Source organism: Mastomys coucha, unplaced genomic scaffold, assembly GCF_008632895.1.
Source record: "Mastomys coucha isolate ucsf_1 unplaced genomic scaffold, UCSF_Mcou_1 pScaffold21, whole genome shotgun sequence".
Classification (NCBI taxonomy): domain Eukaryota; kingdom Metazoa; phylum Chordata; class Mammalia; order Rodentia; family Muridae; genus Mastomys; species Mastomys coucha.
In genome coordinates this window covers 85,324,968-85,346,459 of record NW_022196904.1, presented here as the reverse complement: position 1 = coordinate 85,346,459, position 21,492 = coordinate 85,324,968, and the positions used below count along the sequence as shown (strand labels likewise).

General features: G+C 46.8%; 1 protein-coding gene across 17 annotated transcripts in view; it reads right to left on the bottom strand.

Moving 5' to 3' along the window:
• The window catches only part of Tenm4 (teneurin transmembrane protein 4), a 702,050-nt gene that overhangs the window by 358,520 nt on the left and 322,038 nt on the right, over positions 1-21,492 (bottom strand). For all 17 annotated transcript variants that reach the window (XM_031387401.1, XM_031387403.1, XM_031387408.1 and 14 more), the window contains 2 exons: positions 5,083-5,370; positions 1,481-1,750 (listed from right to left, as the gene is read on the bottom strand). In XM_031387401.1, the coding sequence (XP_031243261.1) occupies positions 1,481-1,750; positions 5,083-5,370 (558 nt within the window). The remainder of the gene's footprint in view (positions 1-1,480; positions 1,751-5,082; positions 5,371-21,492) is intronic.

Genomic DNA, 21,492 nt, shown 5'->3' with positions numbered 1-21,492 from the left:
AAAAAAAAAAAAAAAAAAAAAGAAAAAAAAAACTTTCCCTTTTCTAATCTAAGAGTTCAGAAAATGAGGGGTGCAGATTTCATTTTAACTCTAAGTGGGGAGGATGAGAACCAGACACCCACACAACCAGTGCCTTATCCCATACCAGTGATGAAGTAGATACTTCTGGTTCCTCAAACCAGACCTCTTTTTCTCTGAGTGACCCCGCCCTTTAAACTTGTGCTGTGGTTCTGGGTACAGTGGGTTAGGAAGAGTCAGGGTTGTTAGCTCAGCCTGGGCCTTGGTGGCAGATCAAAGTATACAAGTTATCCACTGTGGAAGGGAAGATCCACAGGGGCAGAGGTCACTGGACCCTCCTTGGAGTTGGGGGATGGGGAGGGGCAGGTGACAAGGCAAGTTAGTTCTTAGGCCCCGCCTCTCCTTAACTCCTACAAAGTACTCAGAACTGACACCTGGAACCCTGCTGCAGCTGGCTCTTTAAGGGGATGACATCCTCTACCAGGTTCTGACTACCCTGGTCAGCTGCCCGGTCTCTAATCTGGGCTTTGATCTTCTGCAGTGCAGCTGGAGCTGTCCTGTTAAAGGGGCTAAGCCCTCATCCAGACCCAGATGCTGACTGGGGATCCAGGTTCTTGCATTTAGAGCTGGCAGCCAGTAGGGGGCACTGGCACCTGGCTGGCTCTTCTCACTCTTGACTTTTTGAAAAACAACCTCCAGTGTTACACTGCCTGCTATAGTAATGAACACACATTCCCAGCTGGTGAGAAACAGGTCTCCCCAGGTGGGGCTGTTTTAGGCTCTGCCAGTCTTTCCGAGGCCCCAGCGTGGGTCCACAGTAGACCCCCCTCCACAGGGCTGACCTGGAGGGGCAAACCACATTGTGCTTCTGAGACGTGTTTTTATGCCACACATTTCCTGACTCCAAGACTTTGGGTTCCTGGACACCTCACACATACAATCATCTAAACCGTTTCCTCCTAACTGGGACACTTTGGAGCCTTTGCCCTCTCGCTCCCCTACACCCCAAATGTCAAGTTGCTCTCATCTGACAGTCTTGGTTCATAATCCTTCTGAGCAACAGAAGCCAATGGAATAGGATAGGAGATTGCCTAGGACTGCCGAGCAACGGGACACTAGAGAGTCTCGGAGCAGAGAGGGTCCCTCTCGCAAGGAGCCAGCTCTACAGGGGAATGGCTACCCACATCCGCAGCCCTCTGTTTCCTTACCTTGTAAGTAATAACCCAACCCTTTTAGCCCTGCCCCAGTCTGGACTGCAAGTGCAGTGACCCCTCTCTGACATGTCACTGATGGGTGGGTATTTCATGGGACACTGCGAAAGGCTCTGGCTTTTGCCCACTGAGGGCAAAGCAATTTTTCATCAGCCTCACCAGAGCTCCAGTGACGGAGCAGGAAATCAATATTATAATTAAAACCATGCCCTGGTAACCCGGGTAACCCACGGGCCAGGTGAGCCACTCACCGGTTTCTGTGTTCTCATGCTCTGTGTCGGTGAGCGTGAGGTTGGAATTGGCCCGGCTGGACAGGCAGGAACTGCGCCCCGACCGTGTGCTCCGGCCCCACAGGCGCACCGGGTGTTCAGGGGACAGCACAGTGTCTGCTTCCAGGTCTGCATCAGAGCTGGCCCCCATGGAATAACCACAGTGTGGGAGGCCAATGTCTGTCCTGTAGAGGGTCCCGTGAGGGGGCGTCATCTCTCCCAGTCCCAGTTCTCGAAGAGTGAAATTAGTGCCTGAGAGGAAGCAAGATAATCATAGGGAAGGTTTGGGAAAAGTTCTCCAAACCAGAAGCCCTTTTCCCCTGGATTCGCAGCTGCAATCCCTATATTTAAACTCACTGTATTGGCTCCAGCCACTTCCTCCGCCTGTAAGGCGATTTTCACCCCTCCTTCTCTAGCCAAGTGCAGTGCATAAAAGCTGATTCAAACTGCCTTCCTCTGTGAAAGCTCCCCATTACCCACCTATGCTTGTTCATAGTTCACTGTCTCCTGCACCCAGTTCCCCCTGAGAGATGCCTTGTCCTGGTGCTAGGCGATGGTACAGTTGTCGCCACTTCTGCTGAAGGTGGCTTCTACACGGGCTGATACTACTATGTCTTGTTTAATTCTAAATTTCTGTGTCACCAGCCAGACACAGTATCTTCAAGGCACACAGTGTAACATGTCTGTTAAATTGCATTGAAGGTTTCTGGTCTCTTCTAGCAGATGGGACTTGTCAACAAATCCAGAACAGGACAGAACTTCTTGGATGAGCCCTGCTTAGGTTCCTGGAACCCGGAGTTTCTCTCTGGCTGGGCCAGTGGATCCTGGAATGGGAGAGAGTTCAGAAGCTACCGCAGCCATGATCTGAGGCTAAAGTCATGAAACCTTTCCATACTGGTGGATAAATAACGTTCAGTATCAGAGGCCCCTAGTGCCTCCAATCCTATGTCCTGGCTACTGTAGCTATTTCTCTTCCACCTCTCTCCATTATCTTCCCTAGATCTAGCTGCCAGACAAATAGCTTCACATCAGCAGGCCCTGTGCCTCAGGAACCTCTGGGCTCTGCTCAGTGGCCAGGGAAGTGTTCTGATTGGCTGGGATGCGGTCCAGACCAGATGTTCCATATGTTGAATCTCACCCCCTTGTGCCATACTCTACTTTGCTCTCCTATGTTTTTTTTTTTTCCTTCTAAGAAAAAACAAAGTGTACATCAGAGCCCCAGTCCCCTATCTCCTTTGCAGGTCTTTGCACATTCCAAGCCCTGGCTCCTGTGCATTTGCACGCTCTAGCCCTGTTCTGCTCCCTACCCAGCCCATATCTGCATTTTACTGGGCTAATCCTCTCAAGAGAGGCTACTTGTGTTATAAAGAATGACTGCTATGCTAGGTGAAAACTCAAATTTATTTGCCATAAACAGCCCCCGGGCCACACTGATTTCCATATGGCTTGCCCCCCCTCCCATTCCCTTTTAAGCAGACAGAATTGGCATCGATACCAGTGAACTGAGGTATCCAGAGACAGAAGGAATGCAAGGTAGATCCCTAGAGTTCAGGGATCCCGGTGAGGCAACTGGTGAGGTGGAAAATTTTTTTCATCATCTTTGTCCTCTTTCCTGAGGAGCCTAAAATTCGAGTTGCCATCCTACCTCCTTCAGCATCTAACTATAAGGTCCCAGATGGCAGTTTGCAAACTGTGCTGCACATGCTTGAAGGGTGATCATTTGTTCTTCACAAGGACGGGTGGGGGTGGGGATGGGGGTGGGGGGGGCTCCTTGTCTAAGCCTGGTGTGCTAGGCTTGCCTCTGAGCCACAGGCTCACTTAGCTCTCTGTCAAGCATAAGCTGGGCAGAGTTAGGGGAAAGCTTAGGAGGGGTCTCTTCCCTTCACTGGGGCTCAGAGGTGACAACGAGCAGTAGGTGGCATTTATAAACCATCAGGTACAGGCCAAGCTCTGGTGGCAAGGATATTGTTTACAGTCCTCACTAATCCTTGAGAGCACCCTACCATTAGGTGACATTATCCCTCTGCACAGGTGAGGATGCCTAGGGCTGGCTATAACAGCTGCAGAGCCAGAATCCAAATCCAGATCTGTCTGATGTCAGAGCTTGAGCTCTTAGCCACAACTGGGGAAGAAGAGGCCATGATGCCATCATTTTTCAAGCCTGAGAGGCAGTCTTGTTGGTGGGACAGCTTTCATGTGGATCCAGGCCTGTGGGAGGGAGTGGAAATGAGGCCATAGGTGGTTCAGTGTGTGTGTGTGTGTGTGTGTGTGTATGTGTATTCGTGTGAGAGCCTGAGTGTGTATGTGTGTGAGTATGAGTGCAGATGTGTGTGTGTATGCAGGTGAGAGCCCGAGTGTATGCTAGTATGTATGTGAGTGTGTGAGCATGTGTGTGGGAGTGTGTGGGAGTGCATGCATGAGTGTGTGAGTATGAGTGTATGTGTGGGCCTGCATGCTCCTCTTACTTGTTTGATCTTGGATACATGATTCAACCTGGGATTGTTGTGAGGATTTAACAGCATTGCTAAAACATATCTGAATTACACAGTCTCTGGTGTGGCTGATGCTCTCTGTGGTGGGGAGAAGCACGTGGCACAATCCCAGTGGGCTGCTCCCATTGGGAGGGACCATGGTCACCTACCAGGCCTCTCAGAGGCCTTGAAGCGCAACAGACACCTTGGAGGTACCACAGCAGGAAGTGATGGCCCCTATGGGGTGCAGCAATGGTTTAGCTGGGCTAGGCCATGGATGGTGGCGGGCTGTGGAGAGGTGGGAAAGAAGCAAGAGACAAAAAAATTCTAGGAAGACAAGGGGGAAACTGGGAAGGCCTCCTGCTGTCAGGCTGAGGAGCCTGGAGACAGTGCATGGATTCACCCTCAAGCTTCACTGTGGCTTTTGAAAGAGAGTGTACTGGTCTGGACTGGCCATTGAGGTCAATCTTCCAGAACATATAACCATGTCCAGGACTGGGCAATGGTAGAGGGAATGGAGAAGAGGGTTTGGCTGAGAGATATTCTGGGCAGGGATTGCTAGATTTTGGTGAGGACAGTAAGGAAGAAGTGAGGAAGGAGGCTCTGACACCAGGAGATCTTCTGAATCCCTAAGTGTTAGAGTCTAACCTTTAGAGCTGCTTTCTCTCAAGGTCACGCAGCTCGACACCAGGAAGGTGCTAAGATATGCTTGCAGAAAGAATGAATCCTCAGACTAAGCACTAGCGTGTGCTTAGCACTTACTTCTATTATCATGTGTACATCTTAAAGGTGCCATCCCTCTGAGGCCTCCCTCACCTGTCACTCTGATAATGAGACTGCTCTTGATCATGTAAGACAAGAGAGCGAAAGTTCAGCAGGAGAGCTTGACTCTAGCTGAAGCCCAGCCTCCAGCCACCTCTCTAAGCTAGGCAGCTGGGCTAGATAGAACTCGTCTGTCCTAGCAATGAACTACAGGGCAGGCCCTTACCAGATCCAGAGGTCAAAGCAGTAGGAACTTGGATCTTTCTAGAGGCGCCTCCTTTCTGGCCAGCTCACCTGCATTTTCACACCTGTACACATTTGTGTTCAGCCCACATTTTGGCGTGCACTCACCTGTGCGGCAGAACTCCTCGGCTTCCTGTGGTACCATGTCCTTGACTCGGCTGCCGTAGGCTAGACGAGCATCTTGGTCATATGCCTTCAGGGTCTCACTGGAGCTGTAGGACTTCTGTGGGCCCTTGCCCTCCTCGCTGTCTGCGGATGAGCTGGTGTAGCGGCGCTCTGCATCACGACGCCGGGTCAGCGAGCGATAGGGCTTCCTCTCCTTCACGTCCATGGCCTCTGGCTCACGCTCTTCCACATCCACGAATTGGGCCCTTGCCGCACTCAGGGCCGAGTGGTCTGCAGTGGGGAAAACGAAGGAAAGATTGAGTTCCAGATTTGGGCGGAGGAGACAATGCCAGAATCTATCCTGCACTCAACATACTCTTGGATCAAAGTGACTCATTAACCAGGCTTCCGAGGTGTGGGCAGGCTCCATCGCTAAACGACAGTCAGTCAGCACCACAGGGTACTGGCACTTGGTGCCTCTCATGAACAATCCTCTTGCTGTGACTGGGCCTATCTAAGGATGCCTCATGTTCTCCCCTAGGGCTAGGGATCAATGATGCCCCAGAGACCACAGGGTGCTGGTACTAGTAACGGCTGGAGGTGGGAGCTGCATCTCTGCTATTCCCATCACATCAGCGGAAAGAGAGCCTCACCCTGAACTTAGGAGCTCTTTGGGAATCTGAGAAATGATTGACTATAGCCAGGCCAGGAAGTAAACATTTCTTCAGTTTTCTCACTAGATCACAGTAGGTGTGCAGGCATTATTACTGTATCCAGTAGGAATCTCCATATTGATTTAAATAGTGGCTGACTTTACATTCCCACCTGCAGTGTATCAGGGTTTCCTCTTGTAGCCTCACCAGCATTGGTTGTTATCTGCCTTCTCAGTGTCTTGTCATTCTGCCTACACATTGACATTGCATTGAGTTCAGTCTTGCCTAGGTCAGAAAAGCAGTGGCTTTATTGCTCTAGACTGACAGCCTGATCTGCATTCTCCTCCCAGAGTCTTTCTTTAGCACTGGGGCACAAGCACAAATTCTCCCCACTCCTGAAAAGGTCAGGAGTTCAGTCTAGGAGGAAAGGTATCATTCAACTGATCAACAAATGAGCTGGTTTGTTTTTCTAGAGCCTCTTCAGTTTTGGCTTTCCCCTTATTCCATTTGTCAGAGCAACACAGGCATACAAAATGTTCTCCTCTTTGAAGTTTTGCTAAAAGTAGCTAACTAGGAGCTCTCTGGTAAACTGAACACACCTGAAGTTTCAGTGCCTGGCCAGACTTTGCCAGCAAGGGTGTTGCTCAGTGCTTGTCTAAGATGCAGTTGAAGAGTGGGGGCGAGGGGATGCCTACTGAAATTTTAAGACAAGCTGGGAAATTTAAATTTTGAAATACAATATGCAATTTTAAAATGTAAATTTTTTTAAGTTTTAATTTCAAATTATGTTGCAGGCCAAACAAAACCCAGTGGTAGACAGATTTGGTGTGAGGATTAGCAGGTAGGCTGTTGTCATTGGCATCTGCATCCGCCCTTCAGCTCTTCCCTCCTAAGACCTCAAGGCTCTCTCCAGGGTAGCTCTGAGCTCTACTCCAGAGACCTGTAGGCCCACACAGGTCAACCCTATGTCCTAAGCAGGATACCACAATCATTTTTCAAGGAGATGATCTGTAGTTAGCACTCAGTGTATTATTATACATCCACTTTGGATGTACTATGGGTCCTAAGTGTTCACTATAGACTTTCCCTAACATTTCCCTACATTGTTCAAAGCACAGATATTTGTGATTTTATTGGTGTTGTATAAAAACTGTGGAACGTACAGTGGGACTATTTTCATGGACCCTGAGCCATTCAGTTTCCCACCTTGGCACATGTCATGAGTCAGTAGTAGCAAGGCTGGAATTATAAGAGAGACCAAAGTTGTACCTAGAAGCAGTTAAATAACTGGGCAGTGGCCTAGGTTACACAAGAATCAAGTCACATGACTAAGGCCCAAACCTAGGTTCTGAAATCTGCTCTCTTTAAAAAAATATTTATTTATTTTTATTTTATGTGGATGAATGTTTTATATACCATGTGTATGGCTGGTGCCTGCAGAAGCCAGGAGATGGCATTGGATCCCCACATGGGGATTCTAGAAATCTATTCTGTGATCTCTCCAGCCCTTGACTTCTGCTGTCTTTATGTTCAGCCTCCCAATACTGGCTGCCAAGACCATGTTCTGGGAGTCTGAGAAGCAAAGCCACAAGGAAGACCAGAGATTATTCACACCTTCTATTGCCAAGGTCTTTAAAATTCCTCCACTATAGTCTTCAGTTTAAAAACTACCTTGCAATGCAACCCATATATACATTTGGTAAGTGAAAATATTTGTGGAGTATGTTCCTGGGAACAGAAAATCTATGGAAGTTACTGCATGGTAACTAATGCTTGCTCATAGTTCCCATGTTAATCTAATATTTAAAATTAGTTTCTCTTTATCCTCTCTCTGTCTCTCTCTCTCTCTGTGTCTCTGTCTCTGTCTCTCTCTCTGTGTATGTGTGTGTGTGTGTGTGTGTGTGTGTGTGTGTGTGTGTGTGTGCTTGTGGGGGTCTGATTTCCTCAGGGCTGGAGTTATAGGTGGCTGTGAGCCACTAGACATGGGCCCTCTGAAAGAGGTACAAGAATTTTTAACTGCTGAGCCATATCCCCAGCCCCTCAATCTTTTGAATTTTTAGAGAGAGGCTGATTATAACTCTTTAGATTGATATTATAACCCCAAAATGGCTTTTGACCCACAGCACTGTTTTGGTTTAATTTGGGCGAAGATTTACAGCAACTATTGCATCTGTCCCTTGTGGCTTTGCCAGCCCCAGAATGATAGAAATGCAGCTGCTATGAATAAGCACACAATAAAGGTTAGCCATCATGAACACACATGGCCAACACACCTCATAATCATACCAAATTAGCACCAACAGTAGCAAATATAATTGTAGTAGAAACCAATATTAATTGGGCGCTTCCTTTAACTGCTATCATAAGTGATAGCTGTCAGATCTGCTTGCCAATCCTGCCATGTGGGTCATGGAACTATGCAAAATTTCAGTTGAGGAGGGTGACTCTCCTGCCCAAGGTCACACAGCTCTGCTAGAGCCCAAGTCCTGATGAATCTGGCACATGGATGTTTGGATTGTTTATTGGATGCTTTTGTTCTCTTTGGGCTGTGCCAGGTGAATTTCCGAAGCCCAGGTCATGCCACTGATCAGCCCGTGCCCCTCTTTGCATCCCTGCCTAGCCACTAGGTCCAATTCTACCTTCTTGACCAAAATAAACTTGTAGATTTGGACCATCTTGTTGTACCCCAAGACCCACTTTCACCTCCTTGTGCAAGGTGCTCTCTCGCCACGCCACTGGACACGCTGCTCTCTCCTTGTTCACAGATAACCAGATACTGGGTTTGAGTCGACTTCTCCCTTCCAAGGCTTTCATAGTGTTCACAGATGTTCACCAAGTAATAAGCAAACAGATTTGGTTGGCCCACACTTCCTTCTAACACTAACAAGCTTTTGGTGGTTCACTTTAGTTGAATATGTAACAACTAACCTAGTTGAATATAAAAACTAAATTAGAGGCAGTGCTGAAACATGCCCTTTTCTGTATGGTAGTCTGCCTGTGTTCCAAGTATGTGTCCCTGAACTGATCGGCTGGGTGACTTTAGACAAGTCACTCAACCTGTCTGTGCTTCAGTGTCCTTGTCAGCAAAGCTGCTTTTGCCTGTTCTGGGGATTCAATGTGTCAATATATGCCCCAGGCACACAATTAATGCTCAATATATATTAACTATTAATGTCAGAAACCCGGTTTTAAAAGGCATAATTGAGAAGGCTTTAACTAGATGTCAGTTACAATTGGAAAAGGGACACATCAAAGAACCATCAGCAACTACGGCTGCAAAACTAGTGGATGCGATACTTCCATCCATGTCTCTCCTGGCTGAGCACAACAGCTTCAAGACAAAGACAGTACCTGCTTTCAAGATCCTAAGAACAACTCAGACATCTCCAGGCAAAGCAGAGGCAGTGAGAGCCTCAGCATAACACAGCAGTTCAGTAAATATTTACTCTTCTGAACAGATAGGGGGGCAGACAGAGTTCACACTTAAATTGGCATTTAGCTGAACGAGAAGGGGATGGGAGAAAAAGGAAAGAGATGGAGGAGAACTCACTGGAAGCAGGCAGTGACCCAGCGCTCTGGCAGAAAGATGGGGAGCTTTGCTGGGGAAAGTGGCTCTGTGATCCATGCATGGGTGGAGAACAAGCAGGAGGAAACATATTGCTTCAACACACCTGGTACTTTCTTACCCATTGCTATGACTTGAATGTGCTTTGCACCCTCTCCCCGCTTGCTTGCTGGACCCCCTCCATCACACCATGGTTGTATTGCTGATATTTGGGAAATAATTAGGTTTGATGGTCTAATAGGTTGGAGACCTCCAGATGAGATTGGTGGCTTTATAAGGAGAGGGAAGAGATGCCTAAGCAAGTTTCTTTCCTGCGTTCTAGTCTGCTAAGTGACACCCTTCACCACATAGTCACAGAGCAAGAAGATGCCCCCATGCTGCTTCCTGATACTGCGTTTCCCAACTTCAGACCTGAAGCAATAAACTTGTGGACCTCTAAAGCAACTGCCGATGACTAAGGAACCAACCAACCTCCAGTTCTCCACTGCCCATAAAACCCAAGAGGGGAAGGTATTCTAGGTCTTTCTAGACCTGGCTCTTTAAACTCTCTTTCATTGTCCTTTTATTGTCCCAGAACAATTCATTTCCCCAGTCTCTTTTCCCTGACATGTGTCTCTAGTTCAGTCTCGGTGCCAATTAGTTTTTTGTCAACATGAAGGTCAACTTGGAAGAGTGAACCTTAATTGTGAAAACCTATCCATCAGATTAGTCTGTAGGCAAGCACAAGGATTTTCTTTATTAATTGATTGACTAAAGAGGGCCCAGTATTACCCCTGGGCAGGCAACCCCAGCTTTGGTAAGAAAGCAAACTGAGCAAACCATGGGGAGCAAGCCAGTAAGAAGCATTCCTCTAAGGTCCCTGGTTTAGTTCCTTCCTCCAGTTTCATGCCTTGAGTTTCTGCCATGGCTGTCTTTCATGATGGATTATAAACTTAAGATAGAATAAACCCTTTCCTTCCCAAGTTGCTTTTGATCATAGTGTTTATCACAGTAACAGAAGTCCATCTCTATACAGCTTCCTGCCATTACTCAACCCCCTATTCCCTGTCTTGAACATTTATGGTTTGTAATGTTCCCCAGCAGGAGGGGCTGAAGTGTAGCTGCAGAGAGGTCTGTGGGTGTTTGCTTTGCGCCTTTTATTTTCTGCAGGTCCATTTTTACACTAATTCCCACCAGGTAGCCTGTCTACCTCTGGCACAGGATCTTTCCCTGTGAAGATCCAGGATGGACCCCTTCCTGCTCTTTTGAGGCCTTGGTCATCTTCCCTTAGCCAGTTGCTTGAGCCTGCCACACTTCCGTCTCTTCATTAATGACATATGGGGTGAATCAATTTCCTGTAAGGACCTTGTCACATTCTAGGACTTGACCTCTTGCCACTCCCTTACTAACCATGGCTGCCATGTTCTCATTAAACTCTCCGGAGAAGACATGAACAAATGTCTATTTATGCCAGGTTGGGCATTGATGACAAACCCAAGAAAGGATTTCACTCAAACTACCTTGATTGACCAATGAGTTTAACTGGGGTTACTGTCAGGAGCATGAACTACTTTCATGTCTCCTAACAACCATGAACCTGCTTGTGTATCCTCAGAGAGGGGCAGGGACTGCTGTGTTGCAGCAATACTAGTGTGTTGCTTCCTGAGTTCTTGCTGTCCTCAGCATAAATGGTGCCAGTCTTCTAAGAGTCTCTTCCAGGTAATCATGGCTTCTCTGGTTTCAAGAGGTGGCAGCACTGTCATGCCCAGAGCACAGAGTTCCAGAACAATTTGCAATCAGCTGGGATACGATGAAGAACTTGATCTGCACATTGTGTTCTCACTCTTTGCATCTCTGTGCATCTCTCGTTCCATTTTATAGAAGAAGGCAAGGTTTAGAGAAGTTAAGTAACCATCTTAAAATGACAGCTATGTCATTAAGGGCTTCCCATGCCTTCTCCTGATTGAATGAGGCAGAATGAGCTCTGGCCACTTCCTAGTGGTATAACTTTGGGAAGGCTTCTCAAACCAAGATACTGATTTGTTTCAGTACACTGACAACTGCAATACTCTGTGCCACTATATGGGATTAGGAAATTATTATGATTAATATCCTGATTGACATTGTCCTCATCATCACCATCAAACATTTTTTAAAAATTATTTTTAAGCATAATATTCTGTCAGAATTCAAACCATGAGCTAACTTAAGCAGATGGGGTTTTTTTTTAGGGGCACTTTAGTGACAGATAAAGAATACCCAAGAAATAAAGGATAGGTCTGGCTATTGGCTTTTAGCTAGATGAAGCATCTGCAACTGTGGTGGCAGTCAGGTAGAACACCGGTCCCTGTGTGAGAACACTGATGTTGGCCACATCTAGGAACCAAGCAAGGCCTTGGCATGGGCTCAACTGCCAGCCCCTCCTGAGCACAGCTCTTTGAGATTATTCTCCAGTTGCAACACAACTACCACAGAGGTGTAGTGAGAACAGGTCCTTTCCATGAATGCAGTGGTCCAGTCCCTCAGCGTGTTGGTGTCTCCAGAGATGATCAAGAGAAAAGCTTTGTAATAACAGCTTTCTGCCTGGCTAGAATGTCAGCAGAAGGCCTATTGGTGCAAAGTGCTTTGATGAATGAGAAACGGTAGATTCGTAAGTTCCTAGTTAGACTTTGACATGGGTATCAGATGTGGTCTTCCAGTGGCAAGAGAATGGAGCAGGGACAGGAGGACAAAATAAATGTGTATGTATTGAGCACAGAGCATAACATTCCCACATTGCCCTGTGTTTCTCATCATGGAGACCAGGCTAAAGGGTGGTGGTAGTTGATTCAGTTTACACTGTGGGTAAAGGACAAGGCTAGGACTTGAACCCAAGATCCTCTGATTTTAAAGACAGCATTTAGTATTTATCATGTGTGTTTTTGGTATATATGCACACATGTGTACTGACCAGCCTATAGAGGCCAAAGGAGGACATTGGGTGTGCTGTTTGATCACTCTCTATTGATACAGGATCTCTCACTGGGCCTGGAGGTTGGCTGGTGACCAGCAAGGCTGGAGAGACTCATGGTGTTGGGGTTACAGGCTGTTTGTATAGCCATCTCTTCTTTTCTTGTATGAGTGCTAGGGATTTGAACTCAAGTCCTTAATTTGTTTAAAGCAAACACCCTTACCATATTTTATTTCTACTTTGGTTTGGTATTATTTTCCTTTACATTGAGCTAGTCTTGGAAGAACTGGAATGCAGAGGCCAGAGATACACTTGTTGCGGATAGGGATCAGAATAGCATTTCAGACAGGAAAAGAATGAACAAGAAACCAATCTGGAGTTTGAGTTTGGTGGCAGAATTCTTGCTTAGCTTGTGCAAGGCTATAGGTTAAATTGGCAGTATTGGAAACAAAGCTAAGAGAAGCTATGCATGCAATCAGTTTATGTTGAGTACTGTGGCCCACACCTGCAATTCTGGTATTTGGGAAGTAGAAGCAGGAAGATCAGGAGATAAAAGAGAGCCAGCCTCAGCTACACAGTGAATTTAATCACAGTCTGGGCTACATGGGGCCCCGCCTAAAACAAACAAAACAAGTAAATAAGCAAACCAACAAAGAATCTGTTCACTCAATGCTTCCTTGTGTTCTGGTTACCATGTGCATAGTATTCCCAGTTCCCATGGCAACAGTGCAAGCTAGGTGATAGTCTCTTGTTTTATATTTTCTCTTATTCTTGTTTTAGCAATGAGGTCACAAAAGTTCAAGGGGGTAAAGTGAATTTCTCTAAATCACATGGTTCCTTCATGTCTGGTTCTATATTTGAAACAGAATAAAATGTTTAAAATCCAAGGAAAACATTGAACACCTAGTACCACAGGCCAGGTCACTAGGTAAATCACCACTAAATCCCATTTCTTAGATCAGTGCTGCGGAGGGCCCAAGCTGGCATCACAGGAGTCTCCCTCTGCCTCCCTTAGGGGATCTTCCCTCCTCACTTAGCTCTGAATACTTATCTTAAGCTATCTTTGAGGGAGCAGAGGTCAAGATGACAGCTTAGCTGTGACTCCTAGGAGCCGCTATTCAAGAAGCTGGTCAATAGAGAGAGACTACAGAGACAGAGAGGCATAACATGGCCATCAGGCCAGGCTAAAACAGGCCAGCAGTAGAAAGAGGATCAGATTCCTTCACTAGAGACTGTGGTATCTAAACCAAGGACAAAGAAAGTTAGGTAAAAGGTAGGCAAGAGAGGGTTTGAGGTAAGAAGAGAAAATAGGTGTAGATGTGTGGCCTCCAAACTGCTCCGATACACAGTAGAAATGTACTGATACTACAATTCAAGGCCCACATATATTACACATGTCTCACATGTATGTAGGCCCTGTTGTGTGCATGTGTAGAGGACAGAAGTGCCTGTGGATGGTCTTCTTTCACTCTCCACCTTGAAGTTTGAGACAGGCTATCTCACTGAACCTGGAGCTCACTGTCTTAGCTGGACTGGCCAGACAGCAAGGCTCCTGGATTCTCTGCACAAGGGTTCAATGCGCTGGGGATCCTAACTCAGGCATTTATGTTTACACAGCAAGCATTTTATTCACTGGGCCACCTGCCTAGCTCCTACATTATACATTTCTAACTAAACCCAAAGCTTCATGGAACCGTGCCAAACCACACTGCAAGAGTGGATTTTGGTATTTTTCAAGTCCGTTCTCCTTACAGAGAATTATAATGGATTGCCAGCTGACATTAGAATACACTGTTGTAGCTCACAGCATGGGTGAATGACCCCGAGCAGAAAAAAAGCCAGATTATTCCTGGAGTTCAGACCATGGGAAGGGAAGACTTGGGAGATGAAGCTTGAAGTGTGGAGCCATCAGCCTGCCTAGAAGAGGGACATTTCCATAATAGAAGTGGGCAGTAGGAAGCAGGGTGCATGTGGCAGGGGATGCTGGCCAAAGACCAAGGGAAGTCCCTAGGGAGGGTGCTCTCAGCTAGGGTCACAGACCCTTGTGCCTAGGGCAGCAGGGTAGGGTTGAGACTGCCTGGGAGAATGACCTAGGGCTGGGGCTTATGCAGAAAGGGAGATCTCAAAAACAAAGCTTCCATGTCTGGGGAGAACCCCACATCTGGACCTTTCTCCAGTTGTATTTACACAGAGGTGGGGCCTGGAACATCTGTGAGGGAGACATCCACAGACAACAGGGCCTGGACTGCTAATACATCCACAGACAACAGGGCCTGGACTGCTAATAATCCCCTGCCATGGCCCACAGGGAGAAGGGCTGTTATCACCTGCTTACCCGAAACCAGCCAGGAAATTGACTGAATTCCTGCTGGGCTAACATTTTATCAGTTTTGCCTAACATAAGCAGAGGGTGGTATTTTTAGTTCTGTGTGTGTCAGAAAGGCCCATAAACATTTCGGAGCTAACATGTGTTCTGTAGAATGAAGGTCCTGGGGAGTAGCTTGGCACGTAGAAAAGCATAAATCTTATTTTCCTTAGTCCTTTAAAGTTTGCTCTTAGAATCCTTTGTTTTCAGCTGGGAGAGGGGAAGACCTGGCCCTAATCCGGGTGCCAGAATCTGTGCTGGAGTCTGCAAACCAGGGAGGAAGGCATCATTATCCCCATGTTATGGATTTGGGAACGGCTTACAGGGCCAAAGAAATACAAGATCACAAGACACCAGGACGGGGATCCTGGATACTGGCTTCTGCATTTATGCTCACTGTTATGATACCCAGAATACATCTCTCCAACTCTGTCACTATGGGAAACTCCTTACCTCCTAAGCAGGGGGACAGTGATATTAAGAGTGGTGCCTAAAGCAAGGTGTCCATGTGTATTCCCTCATTTAAGCCTTACCATGCCATATCTACACTTTACAGATGAGTGCCCGGGACTAGACAGGTTAGATACTTGCTTAAAGGAGCACTTTAGGAAGAAAGTACAAGCAGGAGTCACACCTCAGCTTTCCTACCCTAAGGCTCAAGCTTTTACACAACCTATACTGTTTCCCATATGGTCATCCCTATTCTAATTGTACCAGGGTTCTGTTAGTTCATTCTTTAATAGCAATTAGTTCTTCCAGTGGCCCCACTTAGCCACCAGTCTGGGCTATGTTAAGTGTAAGGATTTCATAGAGTTTCTTGGTAGCCTGGCACTGGACAGAAAACTGGGCCAGAAAGAAGGCTTTCCCGGGAGGGAGCTAGATTGAGTGTGGCCCTGTGCCCAGCCTTGCTGTGGGGACATCTCTAATCAGTGGTTGGCAGACAGGTGACAGATGGTGTCACTGTTTGCAGGAGCTATCTTGCCTTCTGTTGGAAGCTTGTCAGAGGCCAGGTATCAAAGGGCGGAAGCTCTGATCCTGAGCCAGAGGCCTCCCCTTCAAAGGGCTGGAGATGCTCAGGACTTGGGGACACAGCAGGACCTCAGCAGAAGGTTTTATGATGATGCTGATGGTTGTACTGTCTACATTCTGGCTCTGTCCAGTTCTTGCCTGCCCCCACAGCAAAGTACCTTTCACAAATAATGTCATCTCAGAGTTCGGACAGAAGGCAACACTCACATTGGGTGCTTGATGTCTGTTGGTCCAAATTCTACTACGTGATCATCACATGACCTCAACTCTGGAGACTTGACTATCGCTAGGGACAGCTCTGTATGCCAGCTTTCACTCCCTGTTATGGAGTCAAAATCTGCCTCCTTTCAGCTGCCTTCCCTCTATAGGCCTCAGCTCTCTATCCCCTGGGATTCAAGGAAATCTATCCAGTGTTTTATTCCACAGAATAATCCTTCCAGACTGAAGATAGGACCAATCTGTGCCCTTGAGGTCTCTCAAAGAGAGCATGTCTCCAATGCTCTTCAAGCCCCTGCCTTTTTGATAATTTCTCCCAAGATTTGTCTGCACCTTCCCTCCTCTCACCAGGCTTTTAGAAAATCCTGGGGTGTAGCTTGAGGTACTGGGTTGATTTTGGTTTCCAAGGACTCACAAACACAGTCGGCAGGTCAAACACATCAACCCTTGGTTCAATCACAGAGGTGTAAAGGAATAATTGATACAGATGCCTACCAGCAGAGGTGAGATACCAACTCTAGGGCTCTGGTGCCTGGGGAGATGGTCCCTGAACTGAGCCACCAGGCTGAGTCTGGAGTTACCCAGTGGACCAGAGGGGAAGGTATTCTTTACTGTCCCTCAGCTCTCCCATTGTGTAACATAAACCACGGGAGCCCTTCTTATTTGTCCACTGCACCCCTCTCCATCTTCCCCCAGGAAGCTGGTCCTATTGGATTTCAGAGCCAGATCCACCCTTACCTACAGAGTTATATTCCAGGTCTCCAGGTCTTCTTTATGAGCACCACCTTGGGACATTGCCTACCTCTTTCAAAGTCCAGCCCACAGATTAGTACCTCTGTTCTTTCTCCCAGGAAACCCTTGCAAGAGTCAAGGCTGCAACTTGATTTATTTTGGTGCCAACTATGCACAGAGTTGTTTTCCCCTGACTTTCAGTGGGCTTGGCCTAGACCTGCACTATGAAATATTCAAAGTAGAATAGAGATGCTGATTATTTGAACATCTCCTACTGTGGCCAAGTCTTAGCCTGCAATTACCTGGGGTTCCCACCAGGGCCTCCTCTTCAACAAATGAGGAGGAGGAATCTGAGGGAAACCAGACTCTCTGTGCAGCAGGGAACAGTTTGGGGCTTCTGGAAATAGCAAGACTTTCATGGAAAATGTAATTTACTATTTTTTTTTTAATCTTGAAAAGAGTCAAGCTACATGGCCCAAGCCACACTTGAGCTTGCAGTTCCCTGCCTCAGGCTTCTGTGTGCTGGGATTGGAGGAATGATTTGACAGTTTAGCATGGAGGATTATTTAGCCTGAAGGGAGTTTGGGGGGGGAATTCCCTACCAGTGGAAGGAACTGGTATCTGTCTTCCTTCTGTCTTCTATGTCACACCCTGGAACCCAGTCCCAGGCAGTTATGCAATGAATTGGAGATACCCGTTTCCATCCTTTAGGCTCCAGTTCACAAACTGTTCTGTTAATCCAAAAGGGACCACTCTCTTGATAGTAACAGCAGGACCCTATTTAGATCTTGGATACCCAGAGATGTCCCTCCCAGAGCTATGAGCATTTCAGCTCCCTGCCCCACCCCCAGATCAGGAAAATCTCAGTGGCAATAAACTATGGAAGCAGCTCCAATTTCAGCCTTTTGTGAAACAATTATAGAGTTGGTGTCTCTCCAAGTCTGTTTCCTCGCGTGTGAAAGCATGGTCATCCCCATAGCTTCTTAGGAAAAGATATGAGAAGCCTAAGTGACATAAGTTTGAAAGGCTTTTAGCACAAAGTATAGCCCACAATGGTACTTAAGGGAATGTCTCTCCTTCAGAGGGCAAATAGCACCTCACACCAAGAGCATGTGTGAATTTAAAAGGAGGTACAGTAGGGTGCAGCTCCTCCTGTGATCCAGTGGTATCACGTGGCCACAGCTAAGCACTGCTTCACCTGAGACTCACACTCCTCCTATGTGGTATAGTAACAGGGTCCTGTGGTTAGGTTAGTATGTGGAGGAGGGAAGTGCTTTGTGTACATAAGGACTTTTTGTCTAATGAAACCCGAGGTAAGGGCATCTGCCATCCATGTCTTGGGCATGCCTGCTGCCAGTGGTGATATCACAGGGTCAGAAAGGACAGAAATTAAGACACCATAGCCAGTCCTTCCAATGAGTCAAAGCTGGGTGTATGGGGTCGATGGTCACTCAGGAAACTGTCTCTGGAAAAATGGGGTATGTGCATGTACTTAGAGCCTTTGAGCCTCTGCAGCACTTGATTAGAAAGAGAAGGTTCTAGTATGCTCTATTCACCTTTCTCTGTTGAGTCTTGAGGGTGGAGCTGGCTCAAGGCCCAAAATGCTGCCCAATGGCTGTAAGGTGATGGGCTCAGAGCCTTCAGGGACTGACCAAGGATCAGGGTGGAGCAGGGGCAGGAGCATCTATTTTTACTCCTCTGCTTACATTCTCTCTGCAGTCCCTAAGAATCAGATCCTGTTAACTTTTGTTTTAATGACTGGGTCCCACTATGGTGGTGTTCCAGGGCTCACAAACAGTCTTCTATCCCTCATCTGGACTCTCATAGGCCATTAGAGCAGGTGACACATCCTTGAGCAAATCCCCTAATGTCTCTGCCTTGATTTCTCTATCCATGAGAAAGACTTCCCAAATCTAAACCCGCTTTCTTGGTGGTGACCACATCTTGATGCCAGGGTGGTCTCGAAGCAAAGGAAGCATCTGCTACATTGAGAAAAGTGCACAGCATTCCAGAAACTCCTCTGATGTGTGGACGCCACCCCGAGCTGCAGACCCCTCTGATTATATCTTTGCTTTGTGACATCCCAAAGCAGCCTAAATATCCCTGGTGACATACCACTCAACATCACTCAAGACATACTCTCCTTGTGTCCTGCCCCGTTGGCTAGAGCCCTCGAACCTACCTGCCTAGCCATTTCCTACTGTACCTTCCCAACTCCACTTTCTCTTAAGAACACATTCTTAGAGCCTACATGAGTCCTGAGATTTGTATATAGGTAGAAACAGCCTGTGATCCCAAGAACCAAGGGGGACTTCAAGTTATGGTAAGGGAGACTGAGGCTCAGCTATATTCCAGAAGTGAAGGGACAGGGGCTATCTGTTTCCTCCTGGGTCCTTCCACAGCCTCCATCTTCTCATCTACCAGATAAGAAACTAGGAATCATATCTGTGCCTGAGGACTTCTCTGGCCTTCTGTAACACAGAGAGACACACTCAGACACACACAAACATGCACACACACGCATACACACACATGAACACATACACACACATGAATACACAAGGACACACAGACACACACAGACACACACACACACACACACACACACACACACACACAGGGGTGGGGGTAGAGAGGGCTGTCAAGCACCAGGTTTTCTATATGGTGTTTGGATTTAAAACCCATTAGGTACTCCTAACACAGGAGGTTGGTTAGTGAAGGTATCCCAAAAAGGGATGTCACATAGAAAGAATGAAATGCCGAGAGAAGTGGCTTTGGCAGAATTTCACTTGCATATCCAAGCACTCAAGTCTGGAAGTGGTGGAGAAGTCCTTTAATGATGGGAAAACCCGAAGTGCCTGAAGCTGCCTCCATTTCCAGTCATTAGGGCAGATATTAGGGCCCTCTTGCCAGCAACTGGGTGGCCAGGCGATCTTCATTTCAATAATTAGCCGTTGTAATTCTCACAGAACTGGAGACAGATAAAGGCAGGGCCAGTCTCTCACAAAGCTAATTGTGCCCAGAGTCGTACACGCCTAATCAAGCCCTGCTCTGCCTCCATCCTTTCATCCAAAGCCTCAAAAGATTCCCCATCAGTAATTAAGTCTCCTAAGTGCCTTAAAGAAAGGAATTCTCCAGGGCAGTCAGCATGGAGAAAGAGAAAGGACTGCCTGGGTGGAAGTGGAGCAGGCGGACATGGGGCTAGCTCCTAGAACAGGCTAGGGAGCCAGGAAGAGATCTTGGTCCCTGAGAATGGTCCTCAGTGGCTACTTACCTCTGTGCTTTCTGCCCCAGTAGAGTAACTGGTGGCTTCTGCTGGGCCTGGCTGAGCCATGGAAAGCATTTTAAATTTCTCAACAGGGTTATTCTATGGGAGCTATGTCTGTTAAAATTCCAGTTCTAGGACAAATGACAAAAAAAACAAAAAAACAAACAAACAAAAACAGTCACAGATCCTCAGGCTTAGAAGGTACTGTAAAACCTTCTGAAGCTTGGATGGCTTCTGTGTGTCCCCACAGACCTCACCAGCCCTTGATGGACTCCTGATGACAGGGTGCTTACTCCTGTCACATTGCATCCTCCAAACTTGGCCTTGCATGGCCCATTCTGCTAGTGAGCTAGCATTTGTTTTCTTTAAAAGAGATTTCCTGCCTGCCCTAGCTCTGCTTTTGAAAGCCCACAAACAAGAAAATCCTCCTCCCAGGGTAGGGCTTCTCTTCCTCGGGCTCTAGAAAGCAGTAGATCACAGTGAATGAAAATCCAGGCTTTTAGCAAAAGCACCATTCAAACAGAAAAACAATTGATAAATTGTACTTTTCTGAAGTTCTCATGTTTTGTGGAAGTCTGTCCAGAGGATGAGGAGATAAGCTACAAAGTAGGAGAAAATTTTTACAAACCACCAACAAAGCCTAGTATGTAGACCCCCATCAGCAACCCAAAACTCAATAGTGAGCTAAACACACATTCCAAAGATATGAGTAAATATTTTACCAAAGAGGCTGTACAGATGGCAAAGGAGCCCAGGGAAAGATGTTCAACATCGTTAGCCACACAGGAGATGGGAATTAAAATCACAATGAACTATCACCTTCTATGCACCAGCAGGGCTAAAATGAAAAATAGCAACAACTCTCAATGCTGACAAGGATGCAGAGAAACTGGATCACCCATGCATTGCTGGTAGGAATGAGAAATGGCACAGTCCCTCTGGAAAAATAATTTAGCATATTGCTTAGAAAACGGAGCGTGCAATTACTGTACATACTAGCAATTGCACTCTCGGGTGTTTAGCCCTCAAAAAGGAAACTTAGGTGCACACAAAAGCCTGCACAACAACATGCACTGAAGAGTTACTCTTAATAGCCAACAGCTGGAAACAGGCCCGATGTCCTTTAACAGGGGATTGTCTATCAAGGTAGAAGGTCATGGCATACTACTTGATGATAAAAAGGAAGTAAGTAATGACATCAATGACATCGAAGGATCTCCAGGAACTGATACTGAGTGAGAAGAGAAAAATCAGCCAAGAAGGTTGAACACTTCCACTTACAAAATGTTTTGGGAATCCCAACACTTTAGAAGGATGGAACAGAGAGGAATGGGGTCCAGTATGGCTGCAACAGGCACTATGGGGGAAGCCCGGTGCTGAAGGATGTCACACCACCTTTCCTGTATAGACTGGGCTGAACTTAACATCAGGTTTCGTAGAGCTAACCAAGGGCTCTCAAGTAAAATAAGAAATCCAAGTAAGATGAATGGAGTAAGACGAAGTCCCAATGCCAAGGTCCCAGTGTGATCTGTGCACTCTTGTTACTGCTTCTCGAAGTGCTAGGACTAGGTGAAACCATGGAGAGGATGCACAGAATATTTCTGCACTATTTCTGTATGTTTTGATGTATCTTGACCATTGTACCACCTGACTCTT